General features: G+C 44.7%; 2 protein-coding genes across 2 annotated transcripts in view; one reads left to right on the forward strand and one right to left on the reverse strand.

Annotated features, from left to right (window-relative positions):
• Positions 1-1789: 1789 nt before the first annotated feature.
• On the reverse strand, positions 1790-5162 carry sra1 (steroid receptor RNA activator 1). The gene is made up of 6 exons (XM_079237436.1): positions 5133-5162; positions 3528-3632; positions 3293-3379; positions 3071-3222; positions 2388-2496; positions 1790-2303 (listed from the first exon to the last, which is right to left on the reverse strand). Exons 1-6 carry the CDS (start codon positions 5155-5157, stop codon positions 1828-1830), a joined length of 954 nt encoding a protein of 317 aa, XP_079093562.1. The 5' UTR covers positions 5158-5162; the 3' UTR covers positions 1790-1827.
• Positions 5163-7044: 1882 nt separating this feature from the next.
• apbb3 (amyloid beta (A4) precursor protein-binding, family B, member 3) overlaps positions 7045-10753 on the forward strand; it is a gene marked incomplete at its 3' end in the record, with an annotated part of 14579 nt that continues 10870 nt past the window's right edge. Inside the window, exons 1-2 of the mRNA XM_079236912.1 lie at positions 7045-7134; positions 7286-7373. Coding sequence (XP_079093038.1) covers positions 7307-7373 — 67 coding nt within the window. The 5' untranslated portion in view covers positions 7045-7134; positions 7286-7306. The remainder of the gene's footprint in view (positions 7135-7285; positions 7374-10753) is intronic.

The following is a 10753-nucleotide window of genomic DNA, read 5'->3' on the forward strand; positions in this document are numbered from 1 at the left end:
CCAGAGTCTACAGTCTATGTGGGGTCCAGAGTCTACAGTCTATGTGGGGTCCAGAGTCTACAGTCTATGTGGGTCCAGAGTCCAGAGTCTATGAGGGGTCCAGAGCCCAGAGTCTATGAGGGGTCCAGAGCTCAGAGTCTATGAGGGGTCCAGAGTCCAGAGTCTATGAGGGGTCCAGAGTCCAGAGTCTATGAGGGGTCCAGAGTCCAGAGTCTATGAGGGGTCCAGAGTCTACAGTCTATGTGGGTACAGAGTCCAGAGTCTATGAGGGGTCCAGAGTCCAGAGTCTATGTGGGGTCCAGAGTCTACAGTATATGAGGGGTCCAGAGTCTACAGTCTATGTGGGTACAGAGTCCAGAGTCTATGAGGGGTCCAGAGTCCAGAGTCTATGTGGGGTCCAGAGTCTACAGTCTATGTGGGGTCCAGAGTCTACAGTCTATGTGGGGTCCAGAGTCTACAGTCTATGTGGGGTCCAGAGTCTACAGTCTATGTGGGGTCCAGAGTCTACAGTCTATGTGGGTCCAGAGTCCAGAGTATATGTGGGGTCCAGAGTCTACAGTCTGTGGGTCCAGAGTCTACAGTCTATGTGGGGTCCAGAGTCTACAGTCTATGTGGGGTCCAGAGTCTACAGTCTATGTGGGTCCAGAATCTATGTGGGGTCCAGAGTCTACAGTCTATGTGGGTCCAGAGTCCAGAGTCTACAGTCTATGTGGGGTCCAGAGTCTAGAGTCTATGTGGGGTCCAGAGTCTACAGTCTATGTGGGGTCCAGAGTCTACAGTCTATGTGGGTCCAGAGTCCAGAGTCTATGTGGGGTCCAGAGTCTACAGTCTATGTGGGACCAGAGTCCAGAGTTTACAGTCTATGTGGGTCCAGAGTCTACAGTCTATGAGGGGTCCAGAATCCAGAGTCTATGAGGGGTCCAGAGTCTACAGTCTATGTGGGTCCAGAGTCTACAGTCTATGTGGGTACAGAGTCTATGTGGGGTTCAGAGTCTATGAGGGGTCCAGAGTCCAGAGTCTATGTGGGTCCAGAGTCCAGAGTCTATGTGGGGTCCAGAGTCTATGAGGGGTCCAGAGTCTACAGTCTATGTGGGTCCAGAGTCCAGAGTCTATGTGGGGTCCAGAGTCTATGAGGGGTCCAGAGTCCAGAGTCTACAGTCTATGAGGGGTCCAGAGTCTATGAGGGGTCCAGAGTCCAGAGTCTACAGTCTATGTGGGTCCAGAGTCCAGAGACTAGAGTCTATGTGGGGTCCAGAGTCTAGAGTCTATGTGGGGTCCAGAGTCTACAGTCTATGTGGGGTCCAGAGTCTACAGTCTATGTGGGGTCCAGAGTCCAGAATCTATGTGGGGTCCAGAGTCTACAGTCTATGTGGGACCAGAGTTCAGAGTTTACAGTCTATGTGGGTCCAGAGTCTACAGTCTATGAGGGGTCCAGAGTCCAGAGTCTATGAGGGGTCCAGAGTCTACAGTCTATGTGGGTCCAGAGTCCAGAGTCTACAGTCTATGTGGGTCCAGAGTCTATGTGGGGTCCAGAGTCTATGAGGGGTCCAGAGTCCAGAGTCTACAGTCTATGTGGGTCCAGAGTCCAGAGTCTATGTGGGGTCCAGAGTCCAGAGTCTATGAGGGGTCCAGAGTCTACAGTCTATGTGGGTCCAGAGTCCAGAGTCTATGAGGGGTCCAGAGTCCAGAGTCTACAGTCTATGTGGGTCCAGAGTCCTGCCATTCTGACCTTTGACCCTCTACTGAGATGTGAGAATGAATGTGAGGATTATCTCCCCCAGATCCTGGTTTTGCTTTAAAGAGTCAAAGTTTGCAGACCCCTGCAGATCAACAGTCTTGGACTGATACTGCAGGGTCCTGGACTGATACTGCAGGGCCCTGGACTGGTACTGCAGGGCCCTGGACTGATACTGCAGGGCCCTGGACTGATACTGCAGGGCCCTGGACTGATACTGCAGGGCCCTGGACTGGTACTGCAGGGCCCTGGACTGGTACTGCAGGGCCCTGGACTGATACTGCAGGGCCCTGGACTGATACTGCAGGGCCCTGGACTGGTACTGCAGGGCCCTGGACTGATACTGCAGGGCCCTGGACTGGTGCTGCAGGGTCCTGGACTGGTACTGCAGGGTCCTGGACTGGACCCGGAGGTTTCCAAAGTGGTTCTAAAAGTTCTGTATTCAGGTTTCGGGTCTCAGCGATGAGTCGTTTGACACCGACCATCCATTGGCTGACTTCAGTCACATGATCGACCATCAGAGAGAGATGGACCTCATCAGCTGAGTCCCAGTGACCAGACTGCAACTCTGAGAGAGACAGACAGGCAGACAGACTTATGATGAGACAGGTTACCTAGAGACAGACAGGTTACCTAGAGACAGACAGGTTACCTAGAGACAGAGTGTCCATGCGTCTCCTCACTGGCAGGCTGAGTCTACCTGACTTCCAGCTGTCCTCCAGGAGGCGGAGCCTCTTTGCCACATCACTACACACCTGGTCCTGCACACAGAGGTCAAAGGTCACAGCCAATCACAGGTCAGCCCATATTAGTACAGAGAGCACTTCCTGTTCCTCAGAAGCCTGGAGATCCCCAAGGCCGCTTCTCAATATGGGTTCATGTCTGGACTTGTGTCCTCGTGGACTTGTGTCCTCGTGGACTTGTGTCCTCGTGGACTTGTGCTCTTGTGTACTTGTGCTCTTGTGTACTTGTGCTCTTGTGTACTTGTGCTCTTGTGTACTTGTGTACTTGTGCTCTTGTGTACTTGTGTACTTGTGCTCTTGTGCTCTTGTGTACTTGTGTCCTCGTGGACCTGTGCTCTTGTGTTCTTGTGCTCTTGTGCTCTTGTGCACTTGTGTACTTGTGTCCTCGTGGACCTGTGCTCTTGTGTACTTGTGCTCTTGTGCTCTTGTGCACTTGTGTACTTGTGTCCTCGTGGACTCGTGCTCTTGGCTCTTGTGCTCTTTCGGTAAAATTTACAAAATAATAGTCTTTAGATAAATTTGACAAAATAAAAGTCTTTAGATGAATCTGCCTAACGAGAAGTCTTCAGTCCGTCAGAAGGGGTTGACTCACCTTCACGGTCCTCCTGCAGGCATCGAGCGCTCGGTTCAACACCAACATCACGGCCTCCGCGTCCGGCTCGCTCTCCGATTGGCTGCCATTTGCTCTCTGGCTTCTCATTGGTCCCATTGGAGGGGGCGTGGCCACACAGCCAAGAGGAGGAGCTGCGGGAAGGAGGGTCTGCTTTCAATCAGGCTTTCAGTCAGAAAACCCTGTTCTTCTTCTGCTCCTTACCTGGGCGGAGAGGGGGCGGGGCAACACCACTTGGAGGAGGAGCCAGAGGGTTGGACGAGGGCGGAGTCATGGGCGGGTCTCCTGCACCTGAGGACCAATCAGAGACCAGATGTAATTATATATATATATATATATATATATATATATATATATATATATATATATATATATATATATATATATATATATATATACACACACACACACACACACACACACACACACAGAACCTCACCTGGTGGAGCCGCCCTCTTGTTCAGGAGGTTCCTCTGAGGCCCGCGTGCCTTCTGAAGGCCGTAGGAGAACTGAGGGGGGTCATTCCAGCCCCGCTCCTGGTTTCCTAGGCAACACAGACAGACAGCTGATGAGCTGAAGACTCATCCATTACTAACGGCCTTCTAGTCCCATCAGATAAAGGACTTGTCTCTGGTCTGGTCTTCACCAAGTGGTTGGTGAGTTTCCGTGTGATTTGAACATACGGGTCTGATAAACTTAAAGGACTTCCTCTCTGTAGCTTCTTCTGTGAAAGTATTTCATAAAGCCAGTGGAAAGGTTCTTCTTCTCATGAAAATGAATGGAACAGACTCGTCACAATGTGCTCCACTTCCCCCTTTTGCCCTCGCATTACATCATGAAGACAGACACAACATTAATAACTTCATAATTGATGTATTGGCTTCACACACATTAATTTATTTATTCATTCCTTCACACCAAAGCCGTAGTGTCGTTGTGATCACTGCCTGTTTTACATGCATTGTCCACTTGGTGGCGCAGTAGAGCGGATGAAGCGTCATGAAGCTACGGCCCATGAGCGAACCGATTGGATGAAAAGCTTCAAAGCTTCATCTCACCATCACTAGAAAAGAGCCTCAACAGAGCAGCTAAAGGAGCTAAAGAGCCTCAACAGAGCAGCTAAAGGAGCTAAAGAGCCTCAACAGAGCAGCTAAAGGAGCTAAAGAGCCTCAACAGAGCAGCTAAAGGAGCTAAAGAGCCTCAACAGAGCAGCTAAAGGAGCTAAAGAGCCTCAACAGAGCAGCTAAAGGAGCTAAAGAGCCTTAACAGAGCAAGCAGCTAAAGAGGCTCAACAGAGCAGCTAAAGAGGCTAAAGAGCAGCTAAAGGAGCTAAAGAGCCTCAACAGAGCAGCTAAAGGGGCTAAAGAGCCTCAACAGAGCAGCTAAAGAGGCTAAAGAGCCTCAACAAAGCAGCTAAAGGAGCTAAAGAGCCTCAACAAAGCAGCTAAAGGGGCTAAAGAGCCTCAACAGAGCAGCTAAAGAGGCTAAAGAGCCTCAACAGAGCAGCTAAAGAGGCTAAAGAGCCTCAACAGAGCAGCTAAAGAGGCTAAAGAGCAGCTAAAGAGGCTAAAGAGCCTCATGCTTGGTTTCCAGCCACTGGAACAGACTAATGCTGCATTTAGATCAAACACCACTTCAGTTTGTAGTTTCACCGGCCTGACATGCGCACAACTGCTCCACCGTCCTGACATGCGCACAACTGCTCCACCGGCCTGACATGCGCACAACTGCTCCACCGTCCTGATATGCGCACAACTGCTCCACCGGCCTGACATGCGCACAGCTGCTCCACCGGCCTGACATGCGCACAACTGCTCCACCGGCCTGACATGCGCACAATTGCTCCACCGGCCTGACATGCGCACAACTGCTCCACTGAGAAAACAACAGGATACATTAATATTTGTGTTTGTTGACAAAGTGAATGGCTGCCTTGAGGCGTGAGGAAACGGACTTCCGGTGTCTAACGCAGTCCGGTCGCGTCGGTGTGTGAAAGCCTCCGGAGACTGACGCCGTCACGCCGCTGCTCGGGGAAGAAGCTCACCTGGTGTGGTGTACACGTCCTCCATGTTGGGCCGTGACGTCACCGCGACTTCTTCTTGGTCACGCGGCATAAACAAGAAAATGACTTCCGCTCAGACTTTCAGAATAAGACGAGTTTTTGAGCTCAAAGTAAATTAAATCAAATGTCATTGATGGAATATTTTATGTGATTTTATTCTTGTGAAAAGTAAACAGCAGTTGAATCAAATAAAATACAAACAAGTGAAAACCATAATCATGTAATGAGTTTTACAATATATAAAGTTGTTGTCTTGAAAGATGATGTTAATAATAAAAAGAACAACAACAAATGCAATAACATTAAAAATAACAGGAATAGAACAAGTCTAGTTACAATAAACTTTAGTGTTTTACTTTGAAGGAAACCAGGTATTACTTCCGGTGATGTTCTTGAGGATCACGTGCGTCTTTTGCCCTCACGTGACCACCACCGTGACGTCACCTCGTTGTCCATAGAGCAGGTCATGTGACTCTTAAAGTCATTATTGATGACGACACAGTAAGAACATGAACATCTTATTATTATATATTATGTATTGTATATTATTATATATAATAATATATTATTATATATTATATACTGTATATTATTATATATAATAATATATTATATATAATGTATTATTAAATAATATATAATAATATGTTATATATAATAATATACTATATATAATGTATAATGTATTATTATATAATATATAGTATTATTTATTATATATTATTATATAATATATATCATAATATATACAATTCTAATATATATAATATATAATGTATTATTATATAATATATTGTATTATTTATTATATATTATTTAATGTATAACTCATTTACATGTTGATTTTATTTTATTTATGAAGCAGTTTTGAAGTAAACCCATACAACATATATATATATATATATATATATATATATATATATATATATATATATATATATATATATATATATATATATATATATATATATGATATACATACATGAATACGTGAATTAATATATGAATAGAAAAATAAATACAAATAAATAATATAATAATAATAATAAATATAGAGATGAATAAATGTATAAACATATAACTATATAAATTAATCAATAAAATAATCAATATATAAATCAATAAATCCGACAATGTATAACTACATAAATCATAAATGTATATATATGTATATATATACGTATATATATATATATATATATATATATATATATATATATATATATATATATATATATATATACGTATATATATACATATATATATATATATATATATATATATATATATATATATATATATATATATATATAAATGAATGACTACATTAATGAATAAATGTATCGTGAATGAATACATAAATAATAAACATTTTTAAGTAAACAACATTCCTAAATACTATCTTCACTGGAGCATTGATCTTATTTTAGTTTTTACAGATTGTACTTCCTCAGTTCACACACACACATGAGGTACTTGTACTTTACTTGAGTATTTCCATTATATACTTTATACTTCTATCCACTTCTCAAAAGTACATTTTGTAGTTTTACTGCTCAGCATTTATTTCATGGTTTTGTTCTTTTAAAGTTTCAGATTATTAACAAATGAATAAATGATTATTATTACTGTTCATATGAAGTCATTAAAAGGAGCTGCAACATGAAAGTGTTATTAATATAATCACATGAATATTAAAACATGGTTCTGCTCCATGAGGGTCACTGTAAAACACTCAGATGATTCTACATGTTTTACAGTGAAGGTCGAGAGGGAGGGAGTGATGACATCATCAGGGGGAGGAGGAAGAGGAGAAGGAGGAGGAAGAGGAGGAGAGCAGCATCCTTCATCACACGGAGAGGAGAGAGGAGGGACGAACGAGAGGAGAGAGAGACGGAGATAAAACAGAAGAAGAAGAAGAAGAAGAAGAAGAAGAAGAAGAAGAAGAAGAAGAAGAAGAAGAAGAAGAAGAAGAAGACCGAAGGTCTGAGAGAAGGACGAGAGACTCTGAGACAGAGAGAGAGAGAGAGAGAGAGGCTTTAACTGTCTGCTATCTGCGCCTGTGTGTGTGTGTGTGTGTGTGTGTGTGTGTGTGTGTGTGTGTGTGTGTGTGTGTGTGTGTGTGTGTGTTGGAGGGTGAGCTGATTGGCCCGAACATGTTGGAAGGCGGAGCCACGATGGGCAAAGATTACATGTTGGCCATCCTCATAGTCAACTATGACGGTGAGACACACACACACACACACACACACACACACACACACACACACACACACACACACACACACACACACACACACATATACACACACACAATTGTGGTGCTATGTCGAGACTGGGAAAATAGAAGGACAGACTGAGAGGTCATGATGACAGAAACCACAGCTTAACATTCATGTCTGTGATGGAAAGACGATAACTTCACCAGTACGTAGTCTTGTCCCAGCTCTTCACCTGTATGTAGTCTTATCCCAGCTCTTCATCAGTACGTAGTCTTATCCCAGCTCTTCATCAGTATGTAGTCTTATCCCAGCTCTTCATCAGTACGTAGTCTTATCCCAGCTCTTCATCAGTACGTAGTCTTATCCCAGCTCTTCACCAGTACGTAGTCTTATCCCAGCTCTTCATCAGTATGTAGTCTTATCCCAGCTCTTCATCAGTATGTAGTCTTATCCCAGCTCTTCATCAGTACGTAGTCTTATCCCAGCTCTTCACCAGTATGTAGTCTTATCCCAGCTCTTCATCAGTACGTAGTCTTATCCCAGCTCTTCACCAGTACGTAGTCTTATCCCAGCTCTTCACCTGTATGTAGTCTTATCCCAGCTCTTCACCTATACGTAGTCTTATCCCAGCTCTTCAACTGTATGTAGTCTTATCCCAGCTCTTCATCAGTACGTAGTCTTATCCCAGCTCTTCACCTATACGTAGTCTTATCCCAGCTCTTCACCTGTACGTAGTCTTATCCCAGCTCTTCACCTGTACGTAGTCTTATCCCAGCTCTTCACCTATACGTAGTCTTATCCCAGCTCTTCACCTGTACGTAGTCTTATCCCAGCTCTTCACCAGTACGTAGTCTTATCCCAGCTCTTCATCAATACGTAGTCTTAGCCCAGCTCTTCATCAGTACGTAGTCTTAGCCCAGCTCTTCACCTGTACGTAGTCTTATCCCAGCTCTTCACCAGTACGTAGTCTTATCCCAGCTCTTCATCAGTACGTAGTCTTATCCCAGCTCTTCACCTATACGTAGTCTTATCCCAGCTCTTCACCTGTACGTAGTCTTATCCCAGCTCTTCACCTATACGTAGTCTTATCCCAGCTCTTCACCAGTACGTAGTCTTATCCCAGCTCTTCACCTGTACGTAGTCTTATCCCAGCTCTTCACCTATACGTAGTCTTATCCCAGCTCTTCACCTACGTAGTCTTATCCCAGCTCTTCATCAGTACGTAGTCTTATCCCAGCTCTTCACCTGTACGTAGTCTTATCCCAGCTCTTCACCTATACGTAGTCTCATCCCAGCTCTTCACCAGTACGTAGTCTTATCCCAGCTCTTCACCTGTACGTAGTCTTATCCCAGCTCTTCACCAGTACGTAGTCTTATCCCAGCTCTTCACCAGTACGTAGTCTTATCCCAGCTCTTCACCAGTACGTAGTCTTATCCCAGCTCTTCACCTATACGTAGTCTTATCCCAGCTCTTCACCAGTACGTAGTCTTATCCCAGCTCTTCACCAGTACGTAGTCTTATCCCAGCTCTTCACCTATACGTAGTCTTATCCCAGCTCTTCACCAGTACGTAGTCTTATCCCAGCTCTTCACCTATACGTAGTCTTATCCCAGCTCTTCACCTATACGTAGTCTTATCCCAGCTCTTCACCTGTATGTAGTCTTATCCCAGCTCTTCACCTATACGTAGTCTTATCCCAGCTCTTCATCAGTACGTAGTCTTATCCCAGCTCTTCACCAGTACGTAGTCTTATCCCAGCTCTTCACCTATACGTAGTCTTATCCCAGCTCTTCACCTATACGTAGTCTTATCCCAGCTCTTCACCAGTACGTAGTCTTATCCCAGCTCTTCACCTATACGTAGTCTTATCCCAGCTCTTCACCAGTACGTAGTCTTATCCCAGCTCTTCATCAGTACGTAGTCTTATCCCAGCTCTTCACCTGTATGTAGTCTTATCCCAGCTCTTCACCTGTACGTAGTCTTATCCCAGCTCTTCACCAGTACGTAGTCTTATCCCAGCTCTTCACCAGTACGTAGTCTTATCCCAGCTCTTCATCAGTATGTAGTCTTATCCCAGCTCTTCATCAGTACGTAGTCTTATCCCAGCTCTTCACCAGTACGTAGTCTTATCCCAGCTCTTCATCAGTATGTAGTCTTATCCCAGCTCTTCATCAGTACGTAGTCTTATCCCAGCTCTTCATCAGTACGTAGTCTTATCCCAGCTCTTCAACTGTATGTAGTCTTATCCCAGCTCTTCATCAGTACGTAGTCTTATCCCAGCTCTTCACCTATACGTAGTCTTATCCCAGCTCTTCACCTGTACGTAGTCTTATCCCAGCTCTTCACCTGTACGTAGTCTTATCCCAGCTCTTCACCTATACGTAGTCTTATCCCAGCTCTTCACCTGTACGTAGTCTTATCCCAGCTCTTCACCAGTACGTAGTCTTATCCCAGCTCTTCATCAATACGTAGTCTTAGCCCAGCTCTTCATCAGTACGTAGTCTTAGCCCAGCTCTTCACCTGTACGTAGTCTTATCCCAGCTCTTCACCAGTACGTAGTCTTATCCCAGCTCTTCATCAGTACGTAGTCTTATCCCAGCTCTTCACCTATACGTAGTCTTATCCCAGCTCTTCACCTGTACGTAGTCTTATCCCAGCTCTTCACCTATACGTAGTCTTATCCCAGCTCTTCACCAGTACGTAGTCTTATCCCAGCTCTTCACCTGTACGTAGTCTTATCCCAGCTCTTCACCTATACGTAGTCTTATCCCAGCTCTTCACCTACGTAGTCTTATCCCAGCTCTTCATCAGTACGTAGTCTTATCCCAGCTCTTCACCTGTACGTAGTCTTATCCCAGCTCTTCACCTATACGTAGTCTTATCCCAGCTCTTCACCAGTACGTAGTCTTATCCCAGCTCTTCACCTGTACGTAGTCTTATCCCAGCTCTTCACCAGTACGTAGTCTTATCCCAGCTCTTCACCAGTACGTAGTCTTATCCCAGCTCTTCACCAGTACGTAGTCTTATCCCAGCTCTTCACCTATACGTAGTCTTATCCCAGCTCTTCACCAGTACGTAGTCTTATCCCAGCTCTTCACCAGTACGTAGTCTTATCCCAGCTCTTCACCTATACGTAGTCTTATCCCAGCTCTTCACCAGTACGTAGTCTTATCCCAGCTCTTCACCTATACGTAGTCTTATCCCAGCTCTTCACCTATACGTAGTCTTATCCCAGCTCTTCACCTGTATGTAGTCTTATCCCAGCTCTTCACCTATACGTAGTCTTATCCCAGCTCTTCATCAGTACGTAGTCTTATCCCAGCTCTTCACCAGTACGTAGTCTCATCCCAGCTCTTCACCTATACGTAGTCTTATCCCAG

Source organism: Taurulus bubalis (assembly GCF_910589615.1).
Source record: "Taurulus bubalis genome assembly, chromosome: 2".
Classification (NCBI taxonomy): Eukaryota; Metazoa; Chordata; class Actinopteri; order Perciformes; family Cottidae; genus Taurulus; species Taurulus bubalis.

Coding starts and splice junctions, on each gene's coding strand:
- sra1 (XM_079237436.1), bottom strand. CDS start 5,157: ATGGAGGACGTGTACACCACACCAG. Junction 3,380..3,527: donor CAAGAGGGCGGCTCCACCAG/GTGAGGTTCTGT, acceptor ATTGGTCCTCAG/GTGCAGGAGACCCGCCCATG. Junction 3,223..3,292: donor CCCGCCCCCTCTCCGCCCAG/GTAAGGAGCAGA, acceptor TCCTTCCCGCAG/CTCCTCCTCTTGGCTGTGTG.